The sequence below is a fragment of the Typha angustifolia genome, chromosome 7 (assembly GCF_048772165.1).
Source record: "Typha angustifolia cultivar Huaian chromosome 7, ASM4877216v1, whole genome shotgun sequence".
Lineage (NCBI taxonomy): Eukaryota > Viridiplantae > Streptophyta > Magnoliopsida > Poales > Typhaceae > Typha > Typha angustifolia.
In genome coordinates this window covers 1,379,637-1,406,349 of record NC_133245.1, presented here as the reverse complement: position 1 = coordinate 1,406,349, position 26,713 = coordinate 1,379,637, and the positions used below count along the sequence as shown (strand labels likewise).

Sequence of the window (26,713 nt, the reverse complement as noted above, 5' to 3'; positions counted from 1 at the left end):
AATTACCGTAATACCCTCCGCAAATTTTCCAGATTAACTCTTCTCTCCGCTCATTTCCATTCCCCAAATGCCCCTTTCCCCATCTACCCCTCTTCTCATCTCCCTCCTCTCTGATCGGTGGAGCTGTATTTGCCGGCGAGATCGAATTGTTACAATTCCAATTCGCTATATCCCCTTTGATCCATTTATAGGGTTGGGATTAGATCTTGTGTGCCGATGGCGGGGGAGAAGGCGAAGCTCCTGTGTAGCTTCGGCGGTGGCTTCGTGAGAGAGCAAGGAAGGGCGTTCTACGTCGGTGGGAAGACTCGTTTGGTCACGATCGAACGGTCAGCAAGCTTCCGATCTCTCCTCGCCAAGATGTCGGAGATCTGCGACGCTGATCCGAGATCGCTCGACGTCAGATTCCAGCTCCCCGATGACGGCGTATCGAGCGGCCTCGACGCCCGCCTCGTCTCTGTGGAGGACGACGACGATGTGAGGACTATGATGGAGGAGTTCGATTCCAATCGCAAGATCCCAATCTTTCTCTTTAGCGATGAAGAAGGCATCGCCATGGAGGATAGCATGCCCACCGCCACCTCTCAAGCTGCTGCATTAGATGCAGTCAGGTATAACTCCAACCTTAAACCCAAATCCCAGAATTATCATTAGCTTATATGAAAAGTTGGATTTTTTTTTTCAGATCATTACTACTCATTTAATTCAATATAGAAGTACTTTTCAGTGGCTTCTTCTGTAAACTAACATAAAAAAAGTAACCTCTTTTTTTCTTTTTGCTAAATAGGCAACCCGACAATTGTGTTTCTTTTGTTCTTATTTTTATCACAGTTTCTTCAAGTCACACTGTCGTGCGTTTTACTGTTTTATGTGGAAGTTCTTCAAGTAGTCAGCTTTAAGGGAAAATTTTTGCAGAGAAATGGCGATGGTGACAAGAGAAGAACCACTTGATAGCCACAGTGGTCCGAGCACCTCTGCGACATCCTCGAGAAGAGGGTATGTAGGGCATGAATCCGTCAACCCATGCATGTCAAGCGAGATATTTCAGAGAGACTCTCAGTCGTTGGTTGTTGGTCAGGAGTATGAAGATGTGCAGACATTTCGCAACTCGCTGACAAGTGCTGCCATTGCTGCAAATTTTGAGCTTCATATGATCAGGTCGGATCAGCGTCGTGTCACAGCCAGGTTGTTACTATAACTCATTTGTACATCCTGACTTATCAACTGTTTTGTGAACCTTAATTTGTCATTATTTCAATCAAATTCTTGATGGAAATTGCTGGCCATGCTGAAGATATGGTGAAAACTGAAATTTCAATTCAACACCATAGTACAGACGCATGGAACTGAAGATTGTGGATATAGGTTATGTAGTTGCAAACTTATATGAAAACTTGCAGCAGAATACATTCCAAAAGTATAGAAGTGTATACATATATCATGCTTGGAGTATCTGGGATAGCATCAGAAGCCTTCTGTAAGCACTGCAGAATTAGATTTAGAAGGTATATTATGACAGAAGAGTTTGTGGAAATCCAACTTTAGTAATATTAGCTATTCTTTTTACCAGTACAGCCACTAATTTAAGTGTCACATGGCTGCTTCATGCCTTCATCCCATCCTTGAAATGACTTAAAAATAACACATCCCACTGGCTGATTAATGGTTTAAGTCAGTGCTACATTCATCTGAATATGGAATTGCTGCAGAAGTTTAGTTTTTCCACAACTCAATTATAGATCTATTGCATTTGGGTTTGCAGCTTTCAACCCAACTCTAACCTAACATGGCTGAGCACTCTGACCATGCCCCTTTTCCGCAAGTGAGTCAGCATGCACCCTTGTTCTGCTCAGATAGAAGATATTTATATAAGCTTTTCTCATCTGGTACTCTGTTTATGAAGCTTTACATAGTTTTTAGTGAAGAATAGTTGCTTATGGTGGGACTACATAAATCTCTGTCCCCTCACTTTCATCTCATCTTAGCACATTTATCACCAGCCAACCCATCAATCAGAGGCCATTTCACATCTGCTTCAACCACCAACATGCTAATACACTTGCATTTAAGTCTATTGCTATCCTTTCAGTAGTACTGGACTTGTTGTTTAATCATGTCTTTTGGGTTTGTAATATCACAGGTGTGCTGCAGAAGGGTGCACATGGCGTGTACATGCATCAAAGCTCCCACAGGTCAGCACATTTAGGATAAGAACCTTAACACCAGAACACACTTGTGTCAGAACAGAAGATGCTGGCCATCGTCAAGCAACAGCAAAATGGATAGCTAATTGTATAAAAGACAAGCTTCGTCATAATCGAAATTACAAGCCAAGAGAAATTTTGAATGACATTCGGCAAGAGTATGGCATAATTATCACATACAAGAGGGCTTTCCTTGGTAGGGAGAAGGCATTGGAAGAGCTGCGCACTGAGCCAGAAAGGGATATTATTTCCACAGATAATGGCTATGAGTGTATCGAAGAAAGCAATGACACAGATGTCCAGACATGGGGTGAAATACATGATCCACCTAGAAAGAAACGGGCTTGTAGGCCATTTCAGTCAAAGGAAGTACGCCCATTGCACTGTACTCGATGTAACCAAATTGGGCATAACAGAAGGACTTGTACAACGATTGACACATTCCAGGGTTGAGATTCTTTCCATACTCCTTCCAAATTGAATTAGATAGTTATCCTGATTGTTCATATCTTAACTCAAACCCTATATATAGCTTTCAAATGGACTTGAGGGATGCCACTCAACTGCTTATAAGAAGGTATAATATGGAGATGATTTCATGTCAACCTCTAGATGATGATTGGTGCTTACAGCAGATTATTGATGTGTGGTAGCTCATTCTTGTCACATATTTTATAATCTGGGGGCATTGGCTGCAACCAATTTGAGTTCCATAGTGATCGCTTCATCTTTAGTTATTGTGATATAGTGTATCTGAAACGCTGGAAAAGGAAATGTTCAGCCCATGTAGATTGCTGTGTACCTCAAGGTTTTTGAAATGGAAACTAAATTACAGGTTGCAATTAGATTTCGCTTACTGATTAATATCTTTTTGTCACACATATGCCAGGGAATTTGTTGCTTATGCTGGAATGTGGAGCTTAAACACTCCATTCTAGTTGAATGATCAGCTGAGACATGAAAAATATTGTACATGGCTGAGGATTTTAACAGTCTTATGCAAAATGTTATTTATACAGCAAAGCAGACTGAAATATATGGTGGAGAAGAATTACATCTTTCTTTTTTGCAGATCTATTAAATTCTAGCAGCAACCCAAAGTGCACTCCTGTTGTGATAATTTACCATTGAATTGGATGAAAAATGAATCAGATGATCTACATTATATCAAAGCTCAAATTGAATGCCTCTATAGTTTTTATTCAGAAGATAAACCCTTCTTTTCTTCTTTTCACCAATGTTTCTTTCATAAAAGTATCAATTAAGGCAAATCAAGATGGGCCCTCATGGATCAAGAAACATTAACTTCCATTCTATGCATCAGCTGTACTAGAATATAACCCTTGCAATACTCTTCTTCATGTGGACACAAAATTGCTTGTCTTAGATGCTTTTCCAGTCTCCTTCACCTTCAAAAAGGCTACAGTCCAACCCACCTCCCACTCCTTTCTTTGAACAAAGAGGTCACAAGTCTCACATGTGGACCTTCTAATGACACAAAGGCTTACCTCATATGATGCAAAAAGGGGGGGAAAAGAGAGAGAGAGAGAGAAGATAAAAATAGGTTTAAAATTTGAGAGTTCTACCTAGTGAATCCAGTGAGTTATTAATTTAATGGGCTATTTATGTCCTCCTGTGAAAGAAAAACTACTGCAATCTGGGGACCATGTTGAGAAAGCCTTTATTTTTTATACTACTACAATACCAATCATTTTATCTATCATTTAACCTTTAACCAACTAAGTCACGGATCTATCATTTTAATCTTTAACCAACTAACCTTCCTTCAAACACCTACCAATCATTTTTTTGAAGTAATATTTTATTATCTCTACTCCTAGATTTAATTCTACTACCAGATTTTTACAAGCTTTTTATTTTATTTATCTCAATCGCACGAGAAGCACACGACCAGCATCGAGGAGCCAACTTGGGCCGAGCTCACGTGGACCCCTTTCTGCCACGTCTGTACGGTGGGTCCGCCGTGACGGTGGCCGCCCTGCCTTCCTCTTGACGCACTGGTTGACCCAGGTCGGGCCCACACGCTCGAAAAATTTCCACCACAACCCTTCATGTGTCTTCCCGCGAACACCAGACAGCGAATCCTTGTCCCTCCGATGGCTTCATCACGTGGGTCCCACTTCGGTTTGGGCTTAGCATTTCTCTCTCGCTGTTCGGAATGGAACAGCTGCTCTAGTCTATAGTCTCTAGTGGACCCCCTCCTCCACAGGGGCGAAAAGTGAGATGGTGGAAGAAGCACGAGCAGCACAGTAAAGAAAAAAAAGAGAAGTTAATAATAATTTTGTTAAATAATGGTGGAAAAAGGAAAAGTATCAGTAGAAGAAGAAGAAGAAGAAGGAGAAGAAGGAAGCGAGGACGAGGAAAAGCTATTCAACCCACTAAGAGAGTCCTCTTCTCTCCCTCCACATCAAAACCCCGCCTGTAGTTTCCAAAATTATATTTTAGTCCTTTTCTTCTTCTTCTTCTTCTTTTTCTTCTATACTTTTCTCCATGTAAATTTTTCTCTTCCGCTTCAAGTTAGGGTAAGGATTTCTACAGGCATCGATCGTCCATGGAGCCTCGCCGGAGAATCGCCGTCGGAACCTTCGTCTCCGCGCTTTCCTTCCTCCTCCTCTTCCCCGTCTTGATTTCGTCTTCATCGGCGCTGGACGCCCGCGCCGTGGAGAGATCGGCACTTCTCCAGCTAAAGAGCTCTGTCTCGGACCCCGGTGGGCTTCTCCGGCGGTGGTCTGGCGCCGGCGGCGGCGACCCGTGCTCCTGGCCAGGAGTCACCTGTGACTCGAGATCCAGAATCGTCTCCCTCAACATCTCGGCCGAAGGGTCTCCTTCCCTCTCCTGCTCCCGATCTGGTCCTTTTGGGCGGAGTTGCGCTGATCCCAACCGGAGGCTCGCTGGAAAGCTGAGCGCCGCCGTAGGTAACCTCTCCGAGCTTAGAGTTCTCTCTTTGCCGTTCCATAACTTCTACGGCGGGATCCCGGTGGAGATCTGGGGGCTGGAGAAACTGGAGGTACTTGATTTAGAAGGGAACTCTATCTCTGGAAACCTGCCACCTCAATTCCCTCGTAAATTGCGAGTTCTCAACGTGGCCTCGAATCTGATAACTGGTACGGTCCCGCTCTCCCTCTCGAATTGTGTGGATTTGGAAACCCTAGACCTTTCTGGAAACCAGCTCAATGGTTCCATTCCGACTTTTCTCGGTAATCTTCCTAAGCTGAGGGAGTTGTACCTGTCCTTTAACCATCTCGGGAGGTCAATACCCGATGAGATTGGAGCTGGTTGTTGGAGTCTCGAACGACTAGATTTGTCGGGTAATCTGTTAGTCGGTGGCATTCCTTCCAATTTGGGGAATTGTACTCAGCTCCGTTCTCTGCTCTTGTTTTCGAATCTCCTTGACGGTTTCATCCCCCTTGACCTCGGAAGATTGGCAAAGCTTCAAGTTTTAGATGTGTCTAGGAACAGCTTGAGCGGCCCTGTTCCTGCAGTGCTCGGAAACTGCCTCAATCTATCTGTTCTTGTTCTTTTAAATCAGTTTAATCCAATAAGTGGGGCTGAGTCTTCAGGGTATCCTGATAATGATGAGTTCAATGCTTTTCAAGGGGGTATTTCTGAAAAAATCACTGCTCTGCCGAAGCTTAAGGTACTTTGGGCCCCAAGGGGAACACTGGAAGGGGCAATTCCGAGCAATTGGGGTACTTGCGAGAGCTTGGAAATGGTTAATTTGGGTCATAATCTTTTCACTGGACGAATTCCAAGAGCATTTCACAAGTGCAAGAATCTTAAGTTCCTAAATCTCAGCTCCAATAAGTTGACAGGTTGGCTATCTGAGGAGCTTGTCGTCCCCTGTATGGTGGTGTTTGATGTAAGTGGGAATCAGTTATCAGGCTCCATCCCAAGGTTTACTGACAAAAAGTGTGCCGTATCTCAGTCCTCATTCGGTGACCTGTTGTCTGCTTATTCTTCATTCTTTGCAGACAGAACTTATGCAGGACTATCTTTGCCGGTTCTTGAATCTGGAGGTGATTTCACCGTGTACCATAATTTTGGAAATAATAATTTTACAGGTTCTTTGCCATCTTTGCCACTTTCTACCAATAGATATGGAAGCCAAACTGTTTATGCATTTCTTGTTGATGGGAATAATATCATGGGTTCGCTAGCCACTATTCTCTTGGAAAAGTGTGGCAACTTGAATGGATTGATCGCCAACTTTAGCAACAATATGATATCTGGTGTGATTCCAACAGAACTTGGTTCCATGTGCACATCTCTAAGGGTTTTGGAAATAGCTGGCAATCAAATTTCTGGGATAATTCCTCCGAGCTTTGCTTTGTTGGAGAATCTCGTTACTCTAGATTTCAGTAGGAACTGGCTTCAGGGTCAAATACCTGTAAGGTTTAACCAATTAAAGAGCTTGAAGTATCTCTCTTTATCCAGAAACAATCTTAGTGGTCAGATACCTTCTGGATTGGATCAATTGAGATCACTGGAAGTTTTGGATCTTTCATCGAATTCTCTCTCTGGTGAGATTCCTGGTGATCTTGTGAACTTGAAAAATCTCACTGTCCTGTTACTCAACAACAATAAGCTTTCTGGAAACATTCCTTCTGCTTTCTCTAATGTGACATCACTTTCCATGTTCAATGTGTCGTTTAATAACTTGTCTGGGCTGTTTCCATTGAATGCCAGTGTTGTTGGATGCAGTAGTGTCCTCGGAAACCCTTTATTCCGATCATGTCAAATGGTTTCTTTCTCTATCCCACCAACAGATTTGCAAGCACATAGCAAGAATTCACAAGCGTACACTGACTCACCTCCAGGGAGCTCACCTATTAGCAATGGCAGTAGTGGTTTCAGTTCTATTGAAATAGCCTCTATTACTTCAGCTTCTGCCATCGTCTCAGTCCTCTTAGCACTGATTGGCCTATATATATACACAAGAAAATGTGCACCAAGATCCTCGAATCAGTCTTCTGCAAGAAGAGAAGTCACTGTTTTTGTGGATATAGGGGTTCCACTGACTTATGAGAGTGTTGTTCGTGCCACAGGGAGTTTTAACGCAAGCAATTGCATTGGAAGTGGTGGCTTTGGAGCAACATACAAGGCTGAGATTTCACCGGGGGTTCTAGTGGCTATCAAGAGACTTGCTATTGGAAGGTTCCAAGGTGCTCAACAGTTCCATGCAGAGATCAAGACTCTGGGAAGGTGGCGGCATCCCAATCTTGTTACATTGATAGGATGCCATGTCAGTGATGCAGAGATGTTTCTCATATATAATTATCTTCCAGGTGGTAATTTGGAACGGTTTATACAGGAGAGGTCCAAGAGACCCATGGATTGGAGGATGCTTCACAAGATAGCTTTGGACATTGCATGCGCACTTGCTTATTTGCACGACCTGCCTCGCATTCTTCATCGGGATGTTAAACCAAGCAACATTTTGTTGGACAATGAATTCAATGCTTATCTCTCTGATTTTGGATTAGCAAGACTTCTTGGAAATTCTGAAACTCATGCAACTACCGGTGTGGCTGGAACTTTTGGGTATGTCGCTCCAGAGTACGCGATGACATGTCGGGTTTCTGATAAAGCAGATGTATACAGCTATGGTGTGGTATTACTGGAACTGATTTCTGACAAGAAAGCATTGGATCCATCTTTCTCTCCGTATGGAAATGGTTTCAATATAGTAGCTTGGGCCTGCATGCTTCTGGAAAAGGGCCGCGCTCGTGAATTCTTCACCGAGGGGCTGTGGGATGTGGCTCCTCATGATGACTTGGTAGAAACATTGCACTTGGGAGTCAAGTGTACTGTTGATTCACTATCCATTAGGCCCACAATGAAGCAAGTTGTTGGACGGCTAAGAGAACTCCGACCTCCACCTTATTAGAGCTAACAATACAAGGAAGATTTCTATTTTTCCAACTTAGAAAGGTAAGGGAAATGAGTATAATAAATTTACATGTTGAATATTTTAAAGCAAGCTACAATATAAGCTTTATTTAACGTTGATTTCTTTATGTTTACCAACATGTTTACCATATCTCTCTAATTTTTCTGCTAGGATGGTAAAAAGAAAAGAACTTTAATAACCAGAGCAAAGATTTCTCTCAACTCTTCAAAGTAACATGCTTTGTCTATTTGTACTATTCTTTTACTAAATCTCACAAATTTGTGTTGTGGTCTAAATATATTAGAAGGTTAAGTATAAGACAAAAGAATTTATTGACAAATAGTACTAGTACTGCAACAAGAAAGAAGGAAATTGCGGAGCTTAATTAATATCTTCAATGATGAAACTTAATTATTTCATGATCAACATCATAGACATAAAAGTGTTTGCTTTGTTTAGTACTTAAAGAAGATTCTTAGTCCTGGAATACAGGGTTTTTGTATTCTACAAATAATCTTCTCTTGTAATTTAGCACTATATCAAATTATATGTGCCTCTTTTCTGATAAACTCTTCCCCAGATTCAAGTCAAATTCCTTTGTAGTTTCTCCATTCATTTTTCTTGTCATATGGCAAAAAATTTTCTCATATAATGTATGATGCAGGTGAATGGCACATATCAGAACTCAGAGGTCTCACAGGTCTGAAGTGACTGATGTACCCTTAGGTTTCAGTCGGACATTGAAGTAATTTGTTCCTACTATACGGTCACAAACATTCTAATGTTTGCGTGCTTGATTGGTTGGGTGCGTACTTGAGACTTTGCGCTTACAATTTGTGAAAATAATTGTCTACTCCACATTATTCATCTATGCTAAACCTTGTAAATTCTATTGTATGTGACTTGAAACTATGTTTTTTTTAGGTAATCTACAGGAGCTTCGAGAGTATTTCTTCCTGTGAAGCGACTTAGACTGCTATACTGTATTGAAGCCATATACGTGATGTATCTCATCTATAGGGTGTGGCAGGAGGATAAGAAGCTGATAGGTCATTAGTCCTGGGAAATTCTGCTGGTAATTCTGGTTTTTTTGTGGCGAGAATCTTTCTTTTCTCAACAAAGAAACAGAAAGCTCGACTGCTTTATGGACTTCTCAGACGCCAGACTTTATGGTCTTCATATATTGGAATTACCGGAACAATCTTTGCACTCCCTTACAGTACATTTTTGAATGCTGATGGTGATATTCAAACAACTGCTGAGCAATACTGGTACTTTTCTGCAAGGGTTTTGTCTCCTCGTGGAGACCTAACGGTAGTGCTGCCTAATCAAAGCCAATAATCTCACTGGAAAGATTATGTGGAGCTGCTATTCCAGATAGATTGGTGAGTTTGTTAATTTTGGAGTAAAAATAAAGTTTGGATTTGATAATTTGTGCTTAAACTTTTGATTATCTTTTCAGGACTGGGACAACGGAGACCACACTTCAAATGGTTGATTAGAAATGATTTGCTGATGCCTCAAAACTCTTGTTAGGAGTCTTTGGAGCCATCTAAGAGACTGTTCTTTTTGTCATGCCCTTTTAAAATGGCCTTCTATTTAAGCCATGCCATGCGAGCAATTATTTATGAGGTCATATTAAGACTTCCGTTAGTCTACAGCGTTATCTGATCAAATCTTTCAGGATGATTCACTCCTGGCATGATATTTCTATTACCGATGTATACATTTGTAGTTATTTGTCAACTTTTTAAGATTTTGTACACTCATCATTCAGAATTCTTTGTGAAGTTGGATGGATGACAGACTAGTCAATCTACATATCTCAGCGATCAACTTATAGTTTACATTGAATCTATTTTTATCGGCTTGCTTGCCTGATCATAATTCAATTCTATCCAAAAAAGAAATATATCAGTTTACGTTATCCCACTATATTCTCTGTACACCAATGCAGAGAGAAAATATGAGAAATCGTAAGCATCTTTAGAGCTATACGTGCTATTTTGCTATGTAATAAAATAAGAATATTCTATTTTCTGGCAATACCTATAGTAGAACCAACATAAGTGACTGGCCCTATTGCTGCCCCTTCAACGGGCAACTGAATTCTATGAAGGATAAGAATTCAGGCCAGAGTTCTTATTCCGACCAACTAGCAATAAGATAACTACGGGTAACAAATAAGAGTCTTTCCAAATAAATCACGTTACACATTTGAAGAGCAAATAGATATTACCATGCCCAACTAAAAGCTCAGTCTCTGTTGTAAGACGAAATCATAAGGGCAATCTCATGCAACAGGCCGTCTGCATTCTTCTCATCCTTGGCAGATGCAGCTGTCCACTCTTGATACTGATGAAGGCTTCCGGTGAAATCTGTGAATAATCCATCAACACCGATCTTGTTTATCCAGTAATCGTACTCTGCATATGGGTCTTGATGGAAATTGAAGTGCAAGAACTTGTTCTCATTCCTGTAAGTGTATGGGTGTACCTGTGATCACCATATCATAAGTTCGCGTTTATCATAGTCACGACAGCCAGCCTACTACTGATAGTTGCAGAAAAATTATAAGGTGGTACTTTCATGTACTGCTATAGAATTTTAAACATGTAATGCATGAGCTAATGAGAAGAAAAATAAAATTGTATAACATTACTATCATGTATTCATGCATTTATTATACACCAGACTCTGAAGAGAAAAATATCAGGAACTGCAGGAACAAGACATACTTAGACCTTATCCATGAGATTAGTTGTTCCATTTAAAATGTTTTTTCCTTGATCTTTCATCATAGGTAAAGTGTCTCAACAGATATCTCTTTTTCCAGACAAACCTGACGCTGTAGGATTATTGGGAACCCTTTTCAGATGAACAGAAAAGAACCAGACTATTTTTTTATCTTGAATTATCATTTTCTTGAGAATCACTTTATGAGTTTCAACATTTCAATCTGATCACTGTTAGCAGCCTCTTCAATAATAAAATAGTTTAAGCAGTCTCTTCAATAATGAAGGTAGGGCACTTCCATTTTATTATCCACAGGACCCGTATTCGCGAGATGCTAGAAGGACATCCCTTTTAAATTTTAAACCAGAATAAATATATTAAGAGATTGACAAAACCAGCAGAAAGTGGAATTGCATGGTAACTGGTGATATACTATAAATATCATTTCAAAACTGGAAAGCCAAGTAAATTAATTAACTGCGGGAAGCTAAGTAAATATTTAAACTGAAGTGTATAAAAGATATGAAAAATAGCTTACTTGAAGATCATGGGCATGAGCTTTCGCAACAAGATCAGTGGGGGTAGTCAAGTAATTATATTCTGGAGGAACAATGGTGTCCTTCCATGGACCAATTCCGACTACATAATTTTTTATATATTCCAGATAACTATCTGAAGTTATTTCCCAGTATGACTGCACAACAAATGAGACAAGCTATTAGAAAGAGTTTACCATCACAGCACAATTAATGAAACAGATTATCTTTAAAATAGTGGGCAAACATTCAACAAATGATCCAACCATAAAGATGTGAAATCCAAGAATCATCAAATTGCATATTACCTAGCAGATTTTCCTTCATGTCAAGATTACAATTTAAAGGAAAAAAATAATAGAGTGGAGATCTTGAGCAGATTATTAAAAGCAGAAAATTCTAAACCTGATTGGTGTCCTGAGTTGGAATTGTAACATCATCAATAAGGAAAATCTTCGGAGAGTCCGTCAAGTTTGAGATATATACTAAAGAAGTAGGAGCAAAGGATTGTATGAACACTGGTTGCTTTAGCCAATCCTTTGACAGGTATACACCTTTATACCCATACCTCAGGAGCATCTCCATAAATTTGTCCTCAAACTTCTTTCCCTTCTCCCATTTGACCTGCCATAAGTCTAATTAATCATTTAGAGAACTTCACATAGAAAATAAAACCATATCATTAATACATTAAAGGACGGTATGAAAAAAAAGGATTAGTAGAAGAAGAAGAAGAAGAAGAAGAAGGAGGAGGAGGAGGAGGAGGAGGATTAGTAGTGCTTAATACTGAAAATGGCAACATTATTGAATTTTTTTTTTCCTTTACCATAACTAACATACTTATCTAAATAATCCTCCTATAGTTCGAGTCAATAACTCAGATAAACCCCCAAATATAAAATTGTATTGGTAAAATCAGTTGTTGTCTAGTCATGGTTTACAAAAATAGTATGATCGTGTAAAACTTTTAGATCATTCAGAATAATGGGTTCGTCTGCAATGGTGAAAGTCACTTACATGCTGATTGATAAAAACTGGATTTTTAATCTCTGGGTATATTCCAACAATCCTGTTGGCATCTAACGCAATCGAGATGAACTCTTCGAATGTAATAATGGAGAATTTCCCTGCGTTCCAATATGAGAACAATATTTGCAATTGTGAACATCAGGAAGAAAAATGGCTTCTCTTGCATATCAAGAATAAAAGAGCATTCCCTAGATAAGAGGAGACAACAATTTTTAAAGAAGAACATAGTAACCAAATTAAGCAGAGTACATGCTCTAAGTAGCGAAGAGAACTTTTTGTGCTAAGGACTGTAGCTGACTTTTGATATGTCAGTTTTGAACCAGTTATCCTAACAGACTAGTTTCTCAGATATTCAATTCAAACTTGACACAGCTTATGCTTGTTAAATGACATCTAGATAGTTATGAACAGACTTGAACATGATTACAGAGTTAGCAAAGATATTTGCATCCCCTATTTATGTCTCTTGAAGAATTGATATCAATTAAGAAGCCCCTTTAGTAGATGAATAGTGGTCAAAACTGACATAAAGGTGGTTGGGCCGGTAAAGGGCCAATGGGCCATTTTCCTTTGAGGTTTACAAGGCTGATCTTATACTTGCAGAGCCTCAACCCATGATGGCTCAAGATTCAATGCAATCAAATGCATGCTGTACTCTGACTTTTATGGCTTCATGTCCGAGATGAAAATCAAGTGTAACTGTATAATAATGTGTCCATGTGAACAATATTTTAAAAATATCCAACCAAAATTCCTCCTCTGAATATTTGCTTTTCTTTTTAGATGGTTATCAAGTAGATGGAAAGGATAATAATCCAATCTGGCTGGACCCATTATTTGGAAAGTATAGCCAAGAGTATAGGCCCACTAAGTTTTTCCATGGAGCACTCCAACAACTTTACAGATCATTGCACAAGTATAATGCAGTCCATGTGGTCCCTTACCATTTAGAGGATTGCCATATGCATATGCAGCTATATATGTGACAGCTTAGACCATGCTACAAAACATTGTGGATCAGCTATAACTATTTAGGAAGTGTACCTACTCCCAACAGACAAAATGAAATGAATATAGCAACATACAGTTCAAGCATCCATGCAAAATATTAAACTATAAGTTGAACATGAAAAGCATTCAGCTTAAGCCACCAAGATTTATGTTGATCAATTAATCAAAAGGCTGATCTATAAAATAAGAGCATGTTCACATCAGACGGTTGATTAGATAAGCCTCGATCTAGTCATAAAAACATAAACTGCCATCTTCACATATTCTGTAAGCATGCAGTTCTGTTCCTTTTTTGTTTCTCTAATGTCCTCTGATCGATTAATCAGAGCAAGTTCACATTAGACGGTTTATTAGATAAACCTCGATCTAGTCATAAATACTTAAATGCCATCCTCACATATTCTGCAAGCATGCAGTTCTGTTCCTTTTTTTCTTTCTCTAATGTCTTCTGATCTATTAATCAGAGCAAGTTCACATCAGACGGTTGATTAGATAAGCCTCGATCTTGTCATAAATACTTAAGATGCCATCTTCACATATTCTGCCAGCAGCAGTTCTGTTCCTTTTTTCTTTCTCTAATGTCCTCTGGTTAGAGTAATCTCAAACTGAATTTTGGAAAGATGAACAAGGCCATGGACAAGGTAACCTAATCATCAATCTTGTCTGCTTGATATTTAATGACTTGCAGAACATTCCTTCAAGCCACAACAAAATAAGAGACATGTATACCTAATTTACATGACCAATGCATATGACTAAAAGTTAACTGTACTCAAGGTCAAGTTGAATAATACACTAAATTATATATATGTATGTATATGTATATATATGAGTAAAGAAACTTAGAATGAAGCAAGGACCATATAAGGCTCCAAGATGCAACATACCATTATATTGTTGATCTCTGAGGCTACATCGTTGCTTCACCTTCAAGGATTTAAGTTCTTGGAGTGTGAAGTCAACTGCATATAAACCAAATTCAGAAATATTATATAGAAAAAAGGATGCAACAAAATTCTTTATTTTTTAATACGATGGAAACCATGAAGAAGACAACTAGAGCGAGTTAAGCATAAACAATAACTAATAAGTTGAGTAAGGTTTGAAACGATTTAATAGCTCTGTATCACACCATGATATTATCAACTTCAGGTGTAGCAATATGGTCAACAAATGCCAGTAGGCAAGTACACTGGCATATTGTAGACTCGGATGCTTCTCATAAATGAATAATCTGCTCTGTTGAAATTATTTAATAACTCTGGAACAAACTCTTACAATGTTGGTTGCAGGTGTGTGAGACTTCGTAATTAAGTTGATTTATAGTCTATAGCAATTGCATATTGTTCAGAAAGATTTGGATGACAATGATGCATATAATATCTTGATTAAGAACAATATAAACTTTTTTTTTGGTACAAAATACATGTAGATCATAGATGGATACAAAAAGTATATATGTGCATACAAATGTAGTAAATGAAGTAAAAAAAAAGGCTTATAGTGTCTTCCAAGTTAAAGTTAGAAGAGCAGCTAAGCTGCGATCTATCAGCCTTATCACTGAGGTAAACAATAGGAATCAAGTGAACAAGCATATTTTACCATAAAAAAATATCTGCCTTACTAATTACTTCTACCAACTGGACGAACTGATTTGTAGTAAGTATTATATGGCAGTTATGGCATTTTGTTTCAGGAGGATCATTTATGATCCTGGCTTTCGTGCTTTGGTGAGTCATCCGAGAAAGTTCCGCTCCATAAGGGAATCTTTTGATATAGGAGTGTCCACTCCCTCATAAGTTCTGCCAGTTACTAGTTTTTGTTCTGATAGGTTAGGATGCTAGAGGTCAGAGGATAAAATGAAGTTCCAATAAGATCTTCCATATATTAGTGTGAGGCCATTTAGCATATCCCAGTGTAGCAGGATTGACCTTCCCCATGCTATAATCTTTCTAAAGTTTCTCCTTCCATTGCCTCTACTAATCTATCTAACTGGAAGTATACAACTTCCATGAATGCTTACTCCTCAACATAATAACCTGATGATCACACACACTAAAAGTAAGCTATCTGTCAACGCTATTTTGATAGTTCAATTATATATTGCATGATGGGTGAGCTTCTGAAGCATTATTATTGTCTTGATTTAAATAAAGTGCCGAAAACAGGCGGCTCCAAGTGGCCAGAATAACAAACCTTGAAGCAGTTGGCATTGGCAAAACATTGTTTACTATAAATTAGAAAATAAAAATAAACATGAGTATATGAATTTGAATGTATATTCTTGACAAGAGAGGAGATGCAAGATGTGCACACCTACAAACCACCCAGTAGTATTTACTCCTTGGACTTCATAGGTTCTTTTACGATCAGCAAACTCCTTATGCTCGGCAATGTCAGTGATATTATCAAGTATTACATCGTGAAAACATATCAGTGAACCGTCCTTAGTAGCAAGGATATCAGTTTCTATAAAGTCAGCGCCTTCTTCAATGGCTCTCTGCAAGAACCAAAAACAAGTACTACACACTTGTAAATTTGGCAACATTCAAATTTTGCAATTTCAAGCATCGCAACATAGTGCTATGTTGCAAGATGAAATTTGTAGTGGCAGATTACGTAAGCATAACAGTGTAGTCATTGCTGATCTGATGACAAAAGAATGAGCTTCGCTTTTGAAGTTTTGCATACTAATGCATCTCTAATGATATACAAACCCGTCAAAGAATGTGTCTTACCATGTAAGCAGCAGCTGTTTCTTCAGGAATTTCCCCATTAGATCCTCGATGAGCAATGTTATATGGTCGGTATGTCTGAAGGGGCTTCTTATCTTTGTTCTCCATCTTACTGGGCAGCGGATAAAATGGTCTCGCAGTAATTCCCTCGAAGATCAGTAGAAGAAGGAAAGGGATACACCCTGTGAAGGATGATAAGCCACATAAATCTCACAACAGAAACTCTTGGGCAATTAGTCCTTGAAAATAACCAGGAAACATCAAGCATAAATTATTCCCCTCTTGCTCGTAAATCTCCGACGAAAGCCTAGGTTTTGAAACCCACCAAGCTTACGTCTTTCATGAATCTTACAAGAAAACCTCCCCTAGGTTTCCACTCTGGATAGCAATTGCCATCAGCTACATCTATCAAGATCCTTACTACTGCGATTACAATGCGAATTGCAACGATAATATCATGAAAAGCACAACCAGAATTAAAGCATCACGAGCAGCAGATCTCCACTTAAATTCCCCAAAGAATCGGATCTAATCATTAGGCAAGTGAGTACGAATGTACGAACATCAATCTCACCCCACCCCTCAAACATAGATATAAGCATAAGGAAATATAACCATTAAAAGAGATCTAACTTGAGATGATGGATTCTTACAGGATGAAGCCATTGCTATCTCTTTCTCTCTCTCTCGATCTCTCCCTCCTTTACTCGATCTCCGGCACCAAGAAGGGAGTCTTTCTCTCGCTCCTGCTTTTCTTATCCGCTTTTGCTATTTATATAGGAGGGCGGGATTGGAGTATCCGGCAGGAATAACTAATAGGATCCTCTCGTGTTCCTATCGGATGCTCATCTCACCCTTTCGTTTTTATCTAAACAGGACTAGCGATTAATTCGTAAATGAAGACTCGCCTGGGTAGACTTCACGTCCGCCAATGTAGGACATCCACGTAAACCATGCGTTGCCCAAAGTCAAGGGGAGCACCCAATTAGAAAATTCGAGGTTCTTTTCATGGACTTTCGTAGAAACTAAAATTATATTCAAAACAGAGTCAGATTATAAAAACCCGAAAAATAGGGTGTTAATCGTACGTAAAATTACTAAAATGTAGTGTGTTCTTAAGGTAACCCAAATCTGAATTGAAGAAGATTTGGCAGCTGACCTCGAATTTGGTATCATAGTATCATTTTCGTCTCAGAAAAAGGAAATAAAATGCTAGTATAAGGATGATATGAGGAAGAATTATATGTCATGCAAGAAATGAACGCCTCAAAAATCTACTTTATTTCTCCTTCCAGAGTTTATATGCAACATTGTGATACTAGTAAAGCTTTCCTACTTGATAACACAAAGAACGAGTTGTAACAAAACAAAGGAGAAAAAAAAAAAAAAAAATTTATCTCTACTTTGCTAGAAGACTCAAAGACTGTAAACAGGAAGAAAAGAAACATTTTCTTCTTTAGTTCTTTAGCTCTTTCACTTAGTTCAATCCTTGTTCTTTCGCAGGTTTAAATGACATTTTGTTAATCACTCCAAATTAGCTTGGACAAAGATTGTGATTCCCAACGGAAGTAATCGGAGAGGAGCATAGTCATCATAGAATGGTAGACGGAGAGGGGCTGACGACGATGTGCCTAAGAGGATGAGCCACATCGCCGCCTCCTGCGTGCTTCACAAACTCTGCCGGCGTGAGGAAGTTGCCATGGCAGACACAGACAATCCTCACCTCCTCCCCTTTCTTGTACTTGTAGAGAAAGCCTTCAATCCTTCTCCCATTTGGGCCGACTCCTCTTGTGGACACACATGGCATCTCCTCCATCATGCCCTTTCTCGCCTCTACCGCCGCCTCCTTTGCTCTTAGATCGGCTTTTCCAGTTGGGCCAGTCTCACCGGAGGCATAGTTATGCAGTCTTCGCACCATACCAGCTGCTAGATTAGGTTCCGCCTTGTGCTCGTTATGCTCAACCGAAGGCGGCCTCTTGACCTCTGTAAAATAGGTCATGTTCTTAAACATAGAATCCAGATGTTGAGACCAAACTTTGAAAAAATAACAGGACGGCAATTAATTCAAGTGCAGTATATCTTAGGCATATGTGACACAAGGTGATTCGTTTATCAATTTACTCTTCTAGGCTCCACCTACTTGTGGGGCTGCATGGCATCAGAACTTTGTGTTTTCAACCAGAATATGAAAGTCTGAACATATATAAATGTTCCATTGCTGCTAATTGCTAAACATTCAATACAACACATATGGACAATGATCGCAGTTGTAATTTAGTGCAAAGAATCATTGATCTAAGTGTTTGTGACCTAGGCTCAGTTCCACATACCTAATAAGAAGCATCAGGCCAGCAACCAGATAAGATGAGCATGAAAGCATCACTAGTCAAATTACCACATCAAGATAATTTGTGGTTGGCATAAATAATTTATCTAGAAGGATAGAGTTTAATCATTTGGGAATATAAAGGATACATGCATGAATGTCCCAAGTAATAAACAAGCAACTACCACAGGTGATATAAGCTACTAACATAACTTCACTAGAAAATGCAGGCTTACCAATATAATCGACTTGAATGTTTCGCTTTTGATTTCTTTCCATGTCTGAAATAAATGTCTCATTGACTTATCAAAGGATTGGCAGATACTCTTGTTCTAACCTCAATATGTAAGTGTTCCAGTAGGAAGCAACATCGCAACTCAAATTGGGATCGATCATAAGCAAAAGACAGATTTAATATAATCCTGAATTTGAGCACAACTCTCCTCTTATTACGTACACTAGCTAGTAAGGACAGCAAGAAGATTTGCAATAGAAGGAAATGAAGCTCATCTGCAGCCTTTTTGAGAAAATGAAGAAGTACCGAATCCTGAACAAATCCTGACATCACCAAGAGATTTGAGGTAAAATGTAGTCCCGATGAAGGATGACAATGTTTGAAGTTGTTCTGTAATCCTTTGATACAGTATAATTAGGCAGAATATATTTACTCTGAAGAAAAACAAAGAGGACTTTTTTGTCGAAGAGTTGTTTGTGAATCAATGCGCATTAATTTGTTTCTTTCCATTATCTTGTATTCCACTTTCCAACAAGGAATCGAGAGTAAATTGAATAACTAAAAGAGAGAAACTTGCCGACATAAAGCTTTAAGAAACCACAATGTAACATTCCTCAAGCAACAAGCAAATAAGTAAACAAATGTTAATTAATGATTAACAACACCAAAAGACTGCAAATTGCACTGGAAGTAATTAATATCATGCCAAACACATTGAGGAACAATCAAGTAGAGTTTCCACAAGGAAACAATAAATAAAACCAGCCACCAACTCCCCGGATAAATAGCTCCCAAACAAATGGAAAGCAAGAAGACAGAGAGAACAAGCCCATACCAAAATCTATCAGCAAATGGAACAAATGCAGACAATATGATGATGTATGAAGGACATGAAAAACAAATATTAACAGATTCATTTGAACAGATCAATTTAGAGAAGAATTGGTACCTTGCGTTTCCTGGATTTCAAGGTTAGAAAAACTTGAGAAGCCACTCCCTTGAGATCCAATTGACCCTTGGGACATCAAGGGGAAGCATTTGGGACCTTGCTCAGTAACCATCTCCTCATCCATATTGTCCTCCTTCCTATCTCTTTCCCCCCCTTTGGAATTCCTCTTCTCCAATCTCTTTCTCTTGGCCTCCATCCTCTTCAAGCTCTGCAACTCCTTCCTCTTCCTGTGCTCATCGTCGGCCGCCATCGCCGGCAAAGAAGTCGTCCTCGTCAGCAAATTAACCTCCAGGAAATCGTACTCCACGGGAGGAATCGAGAGCCCGGCGACCGACGACGACCGGAGTAATCTCTTCTCCTTACTGGGCTCTACTCCGAAGCATCCACCTAATGACAACCCCAGGTTGATATCAATCTCTCCCAAGTCGTCTCCTTTCCTTTCTAGATTCTCCTCGTTGCAATTAATCTCGCTCAAATGCCTCAAAAGGTCTCTCGGGTAGCTTCCAATTCGCTCGGAGACCTCCTCTATCTCTTCCTCCGCTGCCTCTCCCGCCATGGGAACAAGCACTGTACGCCCTCCAAGGAACGAACTTTACTTGGATTTCTTCATCTATTACAGGAACACAATAAAACCCAGAAGCCAGATTTCGAAGTTATTCGAAAATGAACAAGGAGCCGAAGAGGCGAGGGGGAAAAGCCATTAGGGATTCTTTATAAAGCGCTTATAACCTCGTTCTAAAGCCACGTGTCGAGCTCCAGTGACTTGAACGTATAGGGAACACAGCGGCGACGCCAAAACAATGGTCTCCTCCCCCATGAATTCCCGAGCTTATGATGTGGCGCCAGACGTACACCGACACGTGGGCATGGTAGAACAGCGTACAACCGAGACGGGCCTTCGGTTCGTAAACCCCACGACACAACGTTAATCGCTGCTTTCCTCGTGGCCGCTCCTCCATAACTCCGGGCTGGAGCTATTTTATTCTTACCGACACGTGTCGGTATATCTATCTATCTATCTATATATATAGTATAAAGCATCAATCTTTTTATTCTTGCATTTAAATCTCTTCCCTAAGAATTCCTTGAATTACAAATCTATCATATTTCCTGCGTCGGTGATCCGAAGAAGTAATTTTGTGAATTAAGCTATCCAACTGGTTGATCAATGACGTGGCACGCAAACAGTGAGCCACGAGAGAAGAGTCTATAAGTTTAATTAAAAAAAATAAAATTTTAATTAAGATTTTTATGATATTTTTGAGTTGGAGGCTGCACGCTTATAAAACTAGATGACTATAGTTCATGTGGGTGCTTCTAAGAATCACTTTTATGAGATAACAATCTCATTTAATAAAAGAAAATGATACATAAAATCAATCACAGAAAGATAATTTATATTAAACAAAATTGATGACTTGTGCAATCATTTATATATGTATATGTTATAAATTATCCTATGTATTAAGTCAACAAATGGGTCAAAAAAATAATTTGACTTAAAAACCACCACTGTAATTTATATATCATTTATCATCAGAAATAAGCGATAGGGATATTAAAATATTTGTAATATTTATATAATATTATAATATACTTTATTCATAGGACAGTCAATTCGGTCATAGAACTCAATAATAATTTTTCGTAGAACTAGATGACACGTACCTACAAAGTTACGATCGTTCTGTCGCCACGTGGTTGATGACTGTGGAGGGACATCACGGCAGACATGGGACCAGTTGCACATAACCCCATCCAGGTGCATCCACGTGGGCGCGGGAAAAGAGGGAGTGCTATTGCGGGAGGCAGCCATGGCTGGGGAGGAATAGGGCGGGCTGTGGGCAAGTTGGAGAACGACATGTGGCGACGTATCAGTTTCCGATGACGTCATGCTTTGACACGCAAGTTGCCTTCGAGATCTTCTTAAGATTCTCTGTCTCTGCAAGTCAGCATCAGATGACAGGACCTGGCGACGAGTCATTATATGCCACGAGTCGTTGTTCTGCGAGCATTGCCAACTTTATCGCCACTAAAAGGCTAAATTAGTACTCAACTGGGAGTAATCGAATTTAGGGTGATACTAAAATGAAGATATCTGGTGAGGCAGCGAGAAGTGGAAGCTTGTTTAAGTTTTAACGTAAAGGAAAAAAAGGAGGAGAAAGCCGAAGAGGAGGAGAATAAGAGGGAGATTATTATTGATGGATCGACCATTTGAGCCCATACATTGCAATTGGCACTATAGAACTATAGAAGGGTGGTCGATTGGACATAAAGACATATATCGAGTTGGGAGTTGGGGACGACAAAATAAAGCCCTCTCACTGCCGCAGAAATTGACGAGAGACAAACACCCCTGAGAAAGAACAAGTATAAAATAAATGAAAGAATCCAATGTGCAAGAAACTGGAATATAAATAACCAAAAGAGACCAAGATTGCTTCCCATAAAATATTCGAAAACAGATATATCGAATTCCACAAAGTTGCGCAAACTTCTTTGGAGAGAGAGAGAGAGTGCATAGATCTCCACAAGCTGGAGCTCAGCAATATTAAGTCATTGAAAAATGATAGGTAGAGAAAAAAAAAAAAGATTGAACTGCATAGTGAAGTATTAGGTGGGGGCAAACAGTATAAATAATCGATGGGCATTACAAAAGTCGCTAGTCTAACAAACATTAATTCATCACGAGCGTGCAAGAGGGTGGAAGCAGTCAAAACTGACATCTCCAGGAGGGCTTTGATCACTTACCTTTAATACGAGGACTCCTCTTTGGGCCCCTCGTTGGTAGGGGAATCTGTCCAATCTGTCCATATCCGGCTTATAGGAAAGCATGACAGCCTGCTAGTCAAGCCACCGCTAAATCTGTCTATTGCTATCTTCGGCAAATTGAGTCTGCTGTTAGAACAAACTCCCAACCACACTAGTCCTAGTCAGGTTAGGCTTGGGTTCGCATAGAGCCTACCCTATCAGAGGAAACAATCTTCCACTTATTCACTTGTTCTTTGCTAAGGATACGTGGACTACGCTGAACAAGATTTGGCTCATTGGGCCGACGGTCTGACGGCCTCCGGCTCTTCAAAGGTGTTAATCTTTTCTTTCCCACCAAATTGTTGCTACTATTGGCATTACCGCGCGGAAAACGCCACAACAATGTTGTCTTCCCCAACTATTGTGAGTCCATTACCGTGGTAAGAGAGCACACCGTTGCCCTTGCTTATGAACATTTTCAAGTCCTCATGCCCACCTCTCCCGCCTCATATAGATAGATTCTAGCTCCTTATAACTCTCTCCTCCTCGTCAACATCCTCAACCACTGTCCTCACCACCAATGAAGACATTCCCCTCCTAATCTGTTACTTCCTTTTGCTCGCATATCCTATATTTTCTGTGAAGCAAATCACATTGCAGCCTAGATAACAAAATCTATTTGAAGTATGGGTTTTGATTTTACTTCAAAAGGATCTTAAAGAAGCCCATTAGTGACAGATATACAATTCAAATTAACTACCTAGCAACTGTTAGTTGTGGAGGAAAATAAGCTTGAGTGGGGTCCCATCTCTCCACAGATTATATATATATATATATATATATATATATATATATATATATATATATATATATATATATATATATATATATATAATTGCAAAGAATACGACTGGTATGATTATATCATCTCGATGCCTACCAATTGAATATTATTGTTACCAATTTTGTGGCTGACAGGGATGAAAGAAGATCTAATGGACCAATAAATGTGTAACATGTGCCGAGAAAAGTTAGCAATAAACCTTGGCCTATTGTTCAGGCGAGTGCATAGACAAATTCTCAATAATCCAAGAATGAAATATGCCAATCTAAGAAAACTCAGTGCAATGAAATGGGAGATCTCAAGAGAAAACAACAGAAGAGGGTAGGTCTAACCTTCAATACCCATATGCACCATTAAGTTCAATAACCTAGCGTGCCACAATCAGATTTGAAAGAGAGATAGAAGAGACTTAAATACTACTGAGTACCAAAATCTAGAATAGATAACACAGATATAAAATCCAAACAACAAGCTGCAGATATATGCATATAAAGCAGGTTGAGATTGAAGACAATTACGGGTAAAAGATGGACGCCTTGATGACTGAATTCATACCTAAATAGGTATGAGCGTCGGAAGTAGATGAGACCAGTAATATGACTCTACATTGACAATAAGTTCAAACGAAGCAATTTATCGATTTCTGGAACTCAGTGGTTGCATGTGATTCAAGAAAAGCAGCAGCATCAGAAAGAAGAATCAGACACGAGAAGTTTGATTTCTTACAGCACAAATTTCCTCTGTAATAATCTGGACAAAGTAACCAACCAGCTATTGCGGAAACTTCTTTACATGGAAATTGACCCTGATTCTGAATGGATCCTGTGGTTGTTAAGCCAGTACCTTGGTTTCTGTATAATCACAGTTTTTGCAATAGAACTAGTTTGGAAACTGTCATTAGCCCATAAAACTCTAACCTGATTTAGTTGGAAAAAGGTGCCCTAAGAAGAAAGAACATCTTGCAATATATGTAAGTGTCAACTGTCAACTTGTAAATCAAGACTGTGAATTATATTTGCATTTCATAGGCTATAAGCTATCAAAAATAGCTGCAAGTAACTTGGCACAAAGGATTGATATCCTTTTAACAGAGCCAATCCTCTTATTTGAATAAGAGAGTAGGATTAAAATGAACCTGTTACCAAAAGAGATACTCTGAAGCCAAACTACTGTTAATCATATTTGAGTTTCCTACTTAGATGAGCCTTGCACACTACCATAATGGACATTAGACATTCAAATAGAACTTGACAACTAATTTTAGAAAAGAGGCCAATGATTTAATGAAACTTAGCAATCATTTGAAGACAAAATTATCAAACTAAACAAAACATAAGAATGGCAGATCAACTACATTTTAGCTAATAACAAAAACAGAATCATTCAAGCAAATATAACATCTCAAGCCAAGACTCTGATCGAAGTTCAGACCATTTCGTTCCGAATGGATAGCAAGAAATCACAAGCAAAAAATTGCTTCTCATTTTTCTTTTTCAGATGGCCATTAGATCACCAAAATTACGCATTAGAAAGACGGAGCCCGCGAACAACCCAAAAGCACGCAGCACCTTCTGTGACAATAGTTTCAAAGATTCACAAATCTGATAGGTATTAAACTGGAAAATACTAACCTAGAGTATGATTCAGTCAAGAGCGGAAGAAAGAAATATTTGGGGACGAATGGAAGGGGAAAGAGAAGGCGAAGAAAATTACCGAGTTGACCGCCCACTTCTCTTCGTCGTTGACCTGGGAGTTCCAGAACTCCTTAACCTTCTCCACCGGAGCACTAGCCATGACGATGGAATTCTAGGGTTAGGGTTTTTCTTCTCTCACTGTGTCTTTCTGCTCCAAATCACTTGGTCGCAATAGAGGCTGGAGATGTATAAGAAGCCGAGAGCTTGATTATATAATGGGTCCAATGTTGGTGTTAATCACGAAAATACTACTCCAAAAAGAGATCAACTTCTTGGGATCAGCTGGTGCCGAAAGAATACAATACACACAATTCGCATATCATTTTTCGACACGTTTGCATGACTACCATTGGGGCCCTCGTGGATAAGAATTATAAAGGTAAAAAGTTTGTCGGACTACCATTGGGGCCCTCGTGGATAAGAATTATAAAGGTAAAAAGTTTGTCGAAGGTAAAAACGACTCCACTGGGGATCGAACCCAGAATCTCTGGTTCCGTAGACCAGCGCCTTATCCATTGGGCCATGGAGTCTTAGTTATTTGAAAAACAAAAAAAGAACTATTAATACTATTAACTAGCGAATCCAGTATTAGATCTAATCCATCCATCTGCGAACACGTGTCCGATGCTGCTATCCACAACAGAGGTGGCCACGAATAGCGCAGGGGGAAAGAGAGGTGGAGAGGGGAGTAAGAGAAGAAGAGCATAGAGAGGTGAGAAGTTCTCATGGAGACCGTGGGAGTTCACAGCACCAGAGCCATGTTGTTCTCACCTTCTCCTCCCATGGCAAGAGCTCGAGGCCCTCTCCTGATCAAATCAATGGCTACCCAGAAGACCGGAACCCGAGTTGGCACCAGAAAGGTGAGATTTTTCTTACCCATCTCAAATTGGAGTTAAAAGATTCAATTACAAGAAACCTCTACTAGGAGTGAACAAGATAGAATGATCTAAATTTTAATGCATGCAACCAATCTTTTTGTTTGCCAATTGAATGATCGAATACCTTCACCTCAATAGAAAGTTATATATATGTATATACGATGCAGGGAACGACGGTCTTCCCGGTCGGCGAGCCCGGGCCGCGAGAGATAAGCAATGGCGCAGCACAGCCTATAAAGCTTCTGACTAATGTGGAGAAGCTGAGGCTCCTAAGCAAGGCAGAGAAGGCGGGATTACTATCTGCAGCTGAGAGTTTTGGATTCTCGCTATCCACAGTGGAGAGGTTAGGCCTTCTCTCCAAGGCGGAGGAGCTCGGCGTCTTATCGGCGGCGACGGACCCCGGAACCCCTGGAGCTCTCCTCAGCCTGAGCCTTCTCTTGCTTGCGTTGGGTCCGGTTTGCGTCTACGTCGTGCCGGAGCAGTATCCATGGGAGGTGGTCCTGCAGGTCCTGGTGGCTTTGGTCAGTGTAGCTGGTGGATCAGCAGCATTCGCAGCATCTAGCTTTGTTTCAAAGTTGCAGAGCTCAAACTGAGGAGCATCATCATCTTATCAGGCTACATCTTGCAGTGAGTAGTACTGTCAACTAGATATCTTCATCCTGTTCTTCTGTTTATGTTGAATTCTTCTTTTTGTATACAAGACAAGCATGATGTTAGCCGTATCTTCTAATGAGGCACTATTGATGGATGGTCTCTGGCATATATAATTTCTGAAAACCCTCCTTGTAATACAACAATTGTAAGGAAATTCCAAACATAAAGTAAATAAAGGTTATTCAGGATACCTGGTACAAAAGGCAATACTCTAAAACATTAG

At 39.7% G+C, this 26,713-nt stretch overlaps 6 protein-coding genes and 1 non-coding gene across 9 annotated transcripts; 3 read left to right on the top strand and 4 right to left on the bottom strand.

The window, feature by feature from the left end:
* The first annotated feature begins 77 nt into the window (after positions 1-77).
* On the top strand, positions 78-3,043 carry LOC140762714 (uncharacterized). The gene is made up of 3 exons (XM_073100625.1): positions 78-608; positions 913-1,182; positions 2,138-3,043. Exons 1-3 carry the CDS (start codon positions 217-219, stop codon positions 2,652-2,654), a joined length of 1,179 nt encoding a protein of 392 aa, XP_072956726.1. The 5' UTR covers positions 78-216; the 3' UTR covers positions 2,655-3,043.
* A 1,474-nt stretch (positions 3,044-4,517) lies between these two features.
* On the top strand, positions 4,518-9,912 carry LOC140762712 (LRR receptor-like serine/threonine-protein kinase RPK2). Its single transcript, XM_073100623.1, has 5 exons — positions 4,518-4,643; positions 4,761-8,153; positions 8,777-8,917; positions 9,037-9,497; positions 9,575-9,912. The coding sequence occupies exon 2, from the start codon at positions 4,774-4,776 to the stop codon at positions 8,107-8,109; it is 3,336 nt and encodes a 1,111-aa protein (XP_072956724.1). The 5' UTR covers positions 4,518-4,643; positions 4,761-4,773; the 3' UTR covers positions 8,110-8,153; positions 8,777-8,917; positions 9,037-9,497; positions 9,575-9,912.
* Positions 9,913-10,079: 167 nt separating this feature from the next.
* Positions 10,080-16,974, bottom strand: LOC140762715 (glycerophosphodiester phosphodiesterase GDPD6). Its single transcript, XM_073100627.1, has 8 exons — positions 16,813-16,974; positions 16,163-16,341; positions 15,741-15,924; positions 14,312-14,386; positions 12,402-12,511; positions 11,790-12,008; positions 11,387-11,542; positions 10,080-10,608 (listed from the first exon to the last, which is right to left on the bottom strand). The coding sequence occupies exons 1-8, from the start codon at positions 16,823-16,825 to the stop codon at positions 10,369-10,371; spliced, it is 1,176 nt and encodes a 391-aa protein (XP_072956728.1). The 5' UTR covers positions 16,826-16,974; the 3' UTR covers positions 10,080-10,368.
* A 438-nt stretch (positions 16,975-17,412) lies between these two features.
* LOC140762491 (ninja-family protein AFP3-like) lies at positions 17,413-23,256 on the bottom strand. Of its 3 annotated transcripts, XR_012104725.1 has the most exons (4): positions 21,338-23,256; positions 19,670-20,688; positions 18,722-19,043; positions 18,003-18,142 (listed from the first exon to the last, which is right to left on the bottom strand). XR_012104725.1 is itself a non-coding variant. In XM_073100337.1 (3 exons), exons 2-3 carry the CDS (start codon positions 20,223-20,225, stop codon positions 17,751-17,753), a joined length of 948 nt encoding a protein of 315 aa, XP_072956438.1. In that variant the 5' UTR covers positions 20,226-20,279; positions 21,338-23,241; the 3' UTR covers positions 17,413-17,750. The 3 variants fall into 3 exon arrangements, 2 of the variants coding, with proteins under 2 accessions (XP_072956438.1, XP_072956437.1); XM_073100337.1 differs by lacking the exon at positions 18,722-19,043 and having other exon boundaries at positions 17,413-18,142; positions 19,670-20,279; positions 21,338-23,241; XM_073100336.1 differs by lacking the exons at positions 18,722-19,043; positions 21,338-23,256 and having other exon boundaries at positions 17,413-18,142; positions 19,670-20,279; positions 20,399-20,688.
* Positions 23,257-24,522: 1,266 nt separating this feature from the next.
* On the bottom strand, positions 24,523-25,145 carry LOC140762492 (mitochondrial import receptor subunit TOM5 homolog). The gene is made up of 2 exons (XM_073100338.1): positions 24,978-25,145; positions 24,523-24,835 (listed from the first exon to the last, which is right to left on the bottom strand). The coding sequence occupies exons 1-2, from the start codon at positions 25,056-25,058 to the stop codon at positions 24,758-24,760; spliced, it is 159 nt and encodes a 52-aa protein (XP_072956439.1). The 5' UTR covers positions 25,059-25,145; the 3' UTR covers positions 24,523-24,757.
* A 270-nt stretch (positions 25,146-25,415) lies between these two features.
* TRNAR-ACG (transfer RNA arginine (anticodon ACG)) lies at positions 25,416-25,488 on the bottom strand. The gene has a single exon. It is a non-coding gene; the product is annotated as a tRNA-Arg (tRNA).
* Positions 25,489-25,589: 101 nt separating this feature from the next.
* On the top strand, positions 25,590-26,584 carry LOC140761852 (uncharacterized). Its single transcript, XM_073099339.1, has 2 exons — positions 25,590-25,818; positions 26,004-26,584. Exons 1-2 carry the CDS (start codon positions 25,684-25,686, stop codon positions 26,427-26,429), a joined length of 561 nt encoding a protein of 186 aa, XP_072955440.1. The 5' UTR covers positions 25,590-25,683; the 3' UTR covers positions 26,430-26,584.
* The last annotated feature ends 129 nt before the right edge of the window (positions 26,585-26,713 follow it).

Bases quoted from the DNA above. Each gene is read 5' to 3' on its own strand.
- LOC140762714 (XM_073100625.1), top strand. From the start codon at position 217: ATGGCGGGGGAGAAGGCGAAGCTCCTGTGTAGCTTCGGCGGTGGCTTC. The intron at 609-912 runs GTATAACTCCAA...AAATTTTTGCAG, and splicing joins GCTGCATTAGATGCAGTCAG to AGAAATGGCGATGGTGACAA. The intron at 1,183-2,137 runs GTTGTTACTATA...GTAATATCACAG, and splicing joins CAGCGTCGTGTCACAGCCAG to GTGTGCTGCAGAAGGGTGCA.
- LOC140762491 (XM_073100337.1), bottom strand. From the start codon at position 20,225: ATGGCGGGAGAGGCAGCGGAGGAAGAGATAGAGGAGGTCTCCGAGCGA. The intron at 18,143-19,669 runs GTACCAATTCTT...CCTATTTTACAG, and splicing joins TGAAATCCAGGAAACGCAAG to AGGTCAAGAGGCCGCCTTCG.
- LOC140762492 (XM_073100338.1), bottom strand. From the start codon at position 25,058: ATGGCTAGTGCTCCGGTGGAGAAGGTTAAGGAGTTCTGGAACTCCCAG. The intron at 24,836-24,977 runs GTAATTTTCTTC...CTATTGTCACAG, and splicing joins AGAAGTGGGCGGTCAACTCG to AAGGTGCTGCGTGCTTTTGG.
- LOC140761852 (XM_073099339.1), top strand. From the start codon at position 25,684: ATGGAGACCGTGGGAGTTCACAGCACCAGAGCCATGTTGTTCTCACCT. The intron at 25,819-26,003 runs GTGAGATTTTTC...TATACGATGCAG, and splicing joins CCCGAGTTGGCACCAGAAAG to GGAACGACGGTCTTCCCGGT.
- LOC140762712 (XM_073100623.1), top strand. From the start codon at position 4,774: ATGGAGCCTCGCCGGAGAATCGCCGTCGGAACCTTCGTCTCCGCGCTT.
- LOC140762715 (XM_073100627.1), bottom strand. The intron at 14,387-15,740 runs GTGTGCACATCT...GTTTATATGCAG, and splicing joins TACTACTGGGTGGTTTGTAG to TTGACTTCACACTCCAAGAA. The intron at 12,009-12,401 runs GTAAGTGACTTT...GACTTATGGCAG, and splicing joins CAGTTTTTATCAATCAGCAT to GTCAAATGGGAGAAGGGAAA.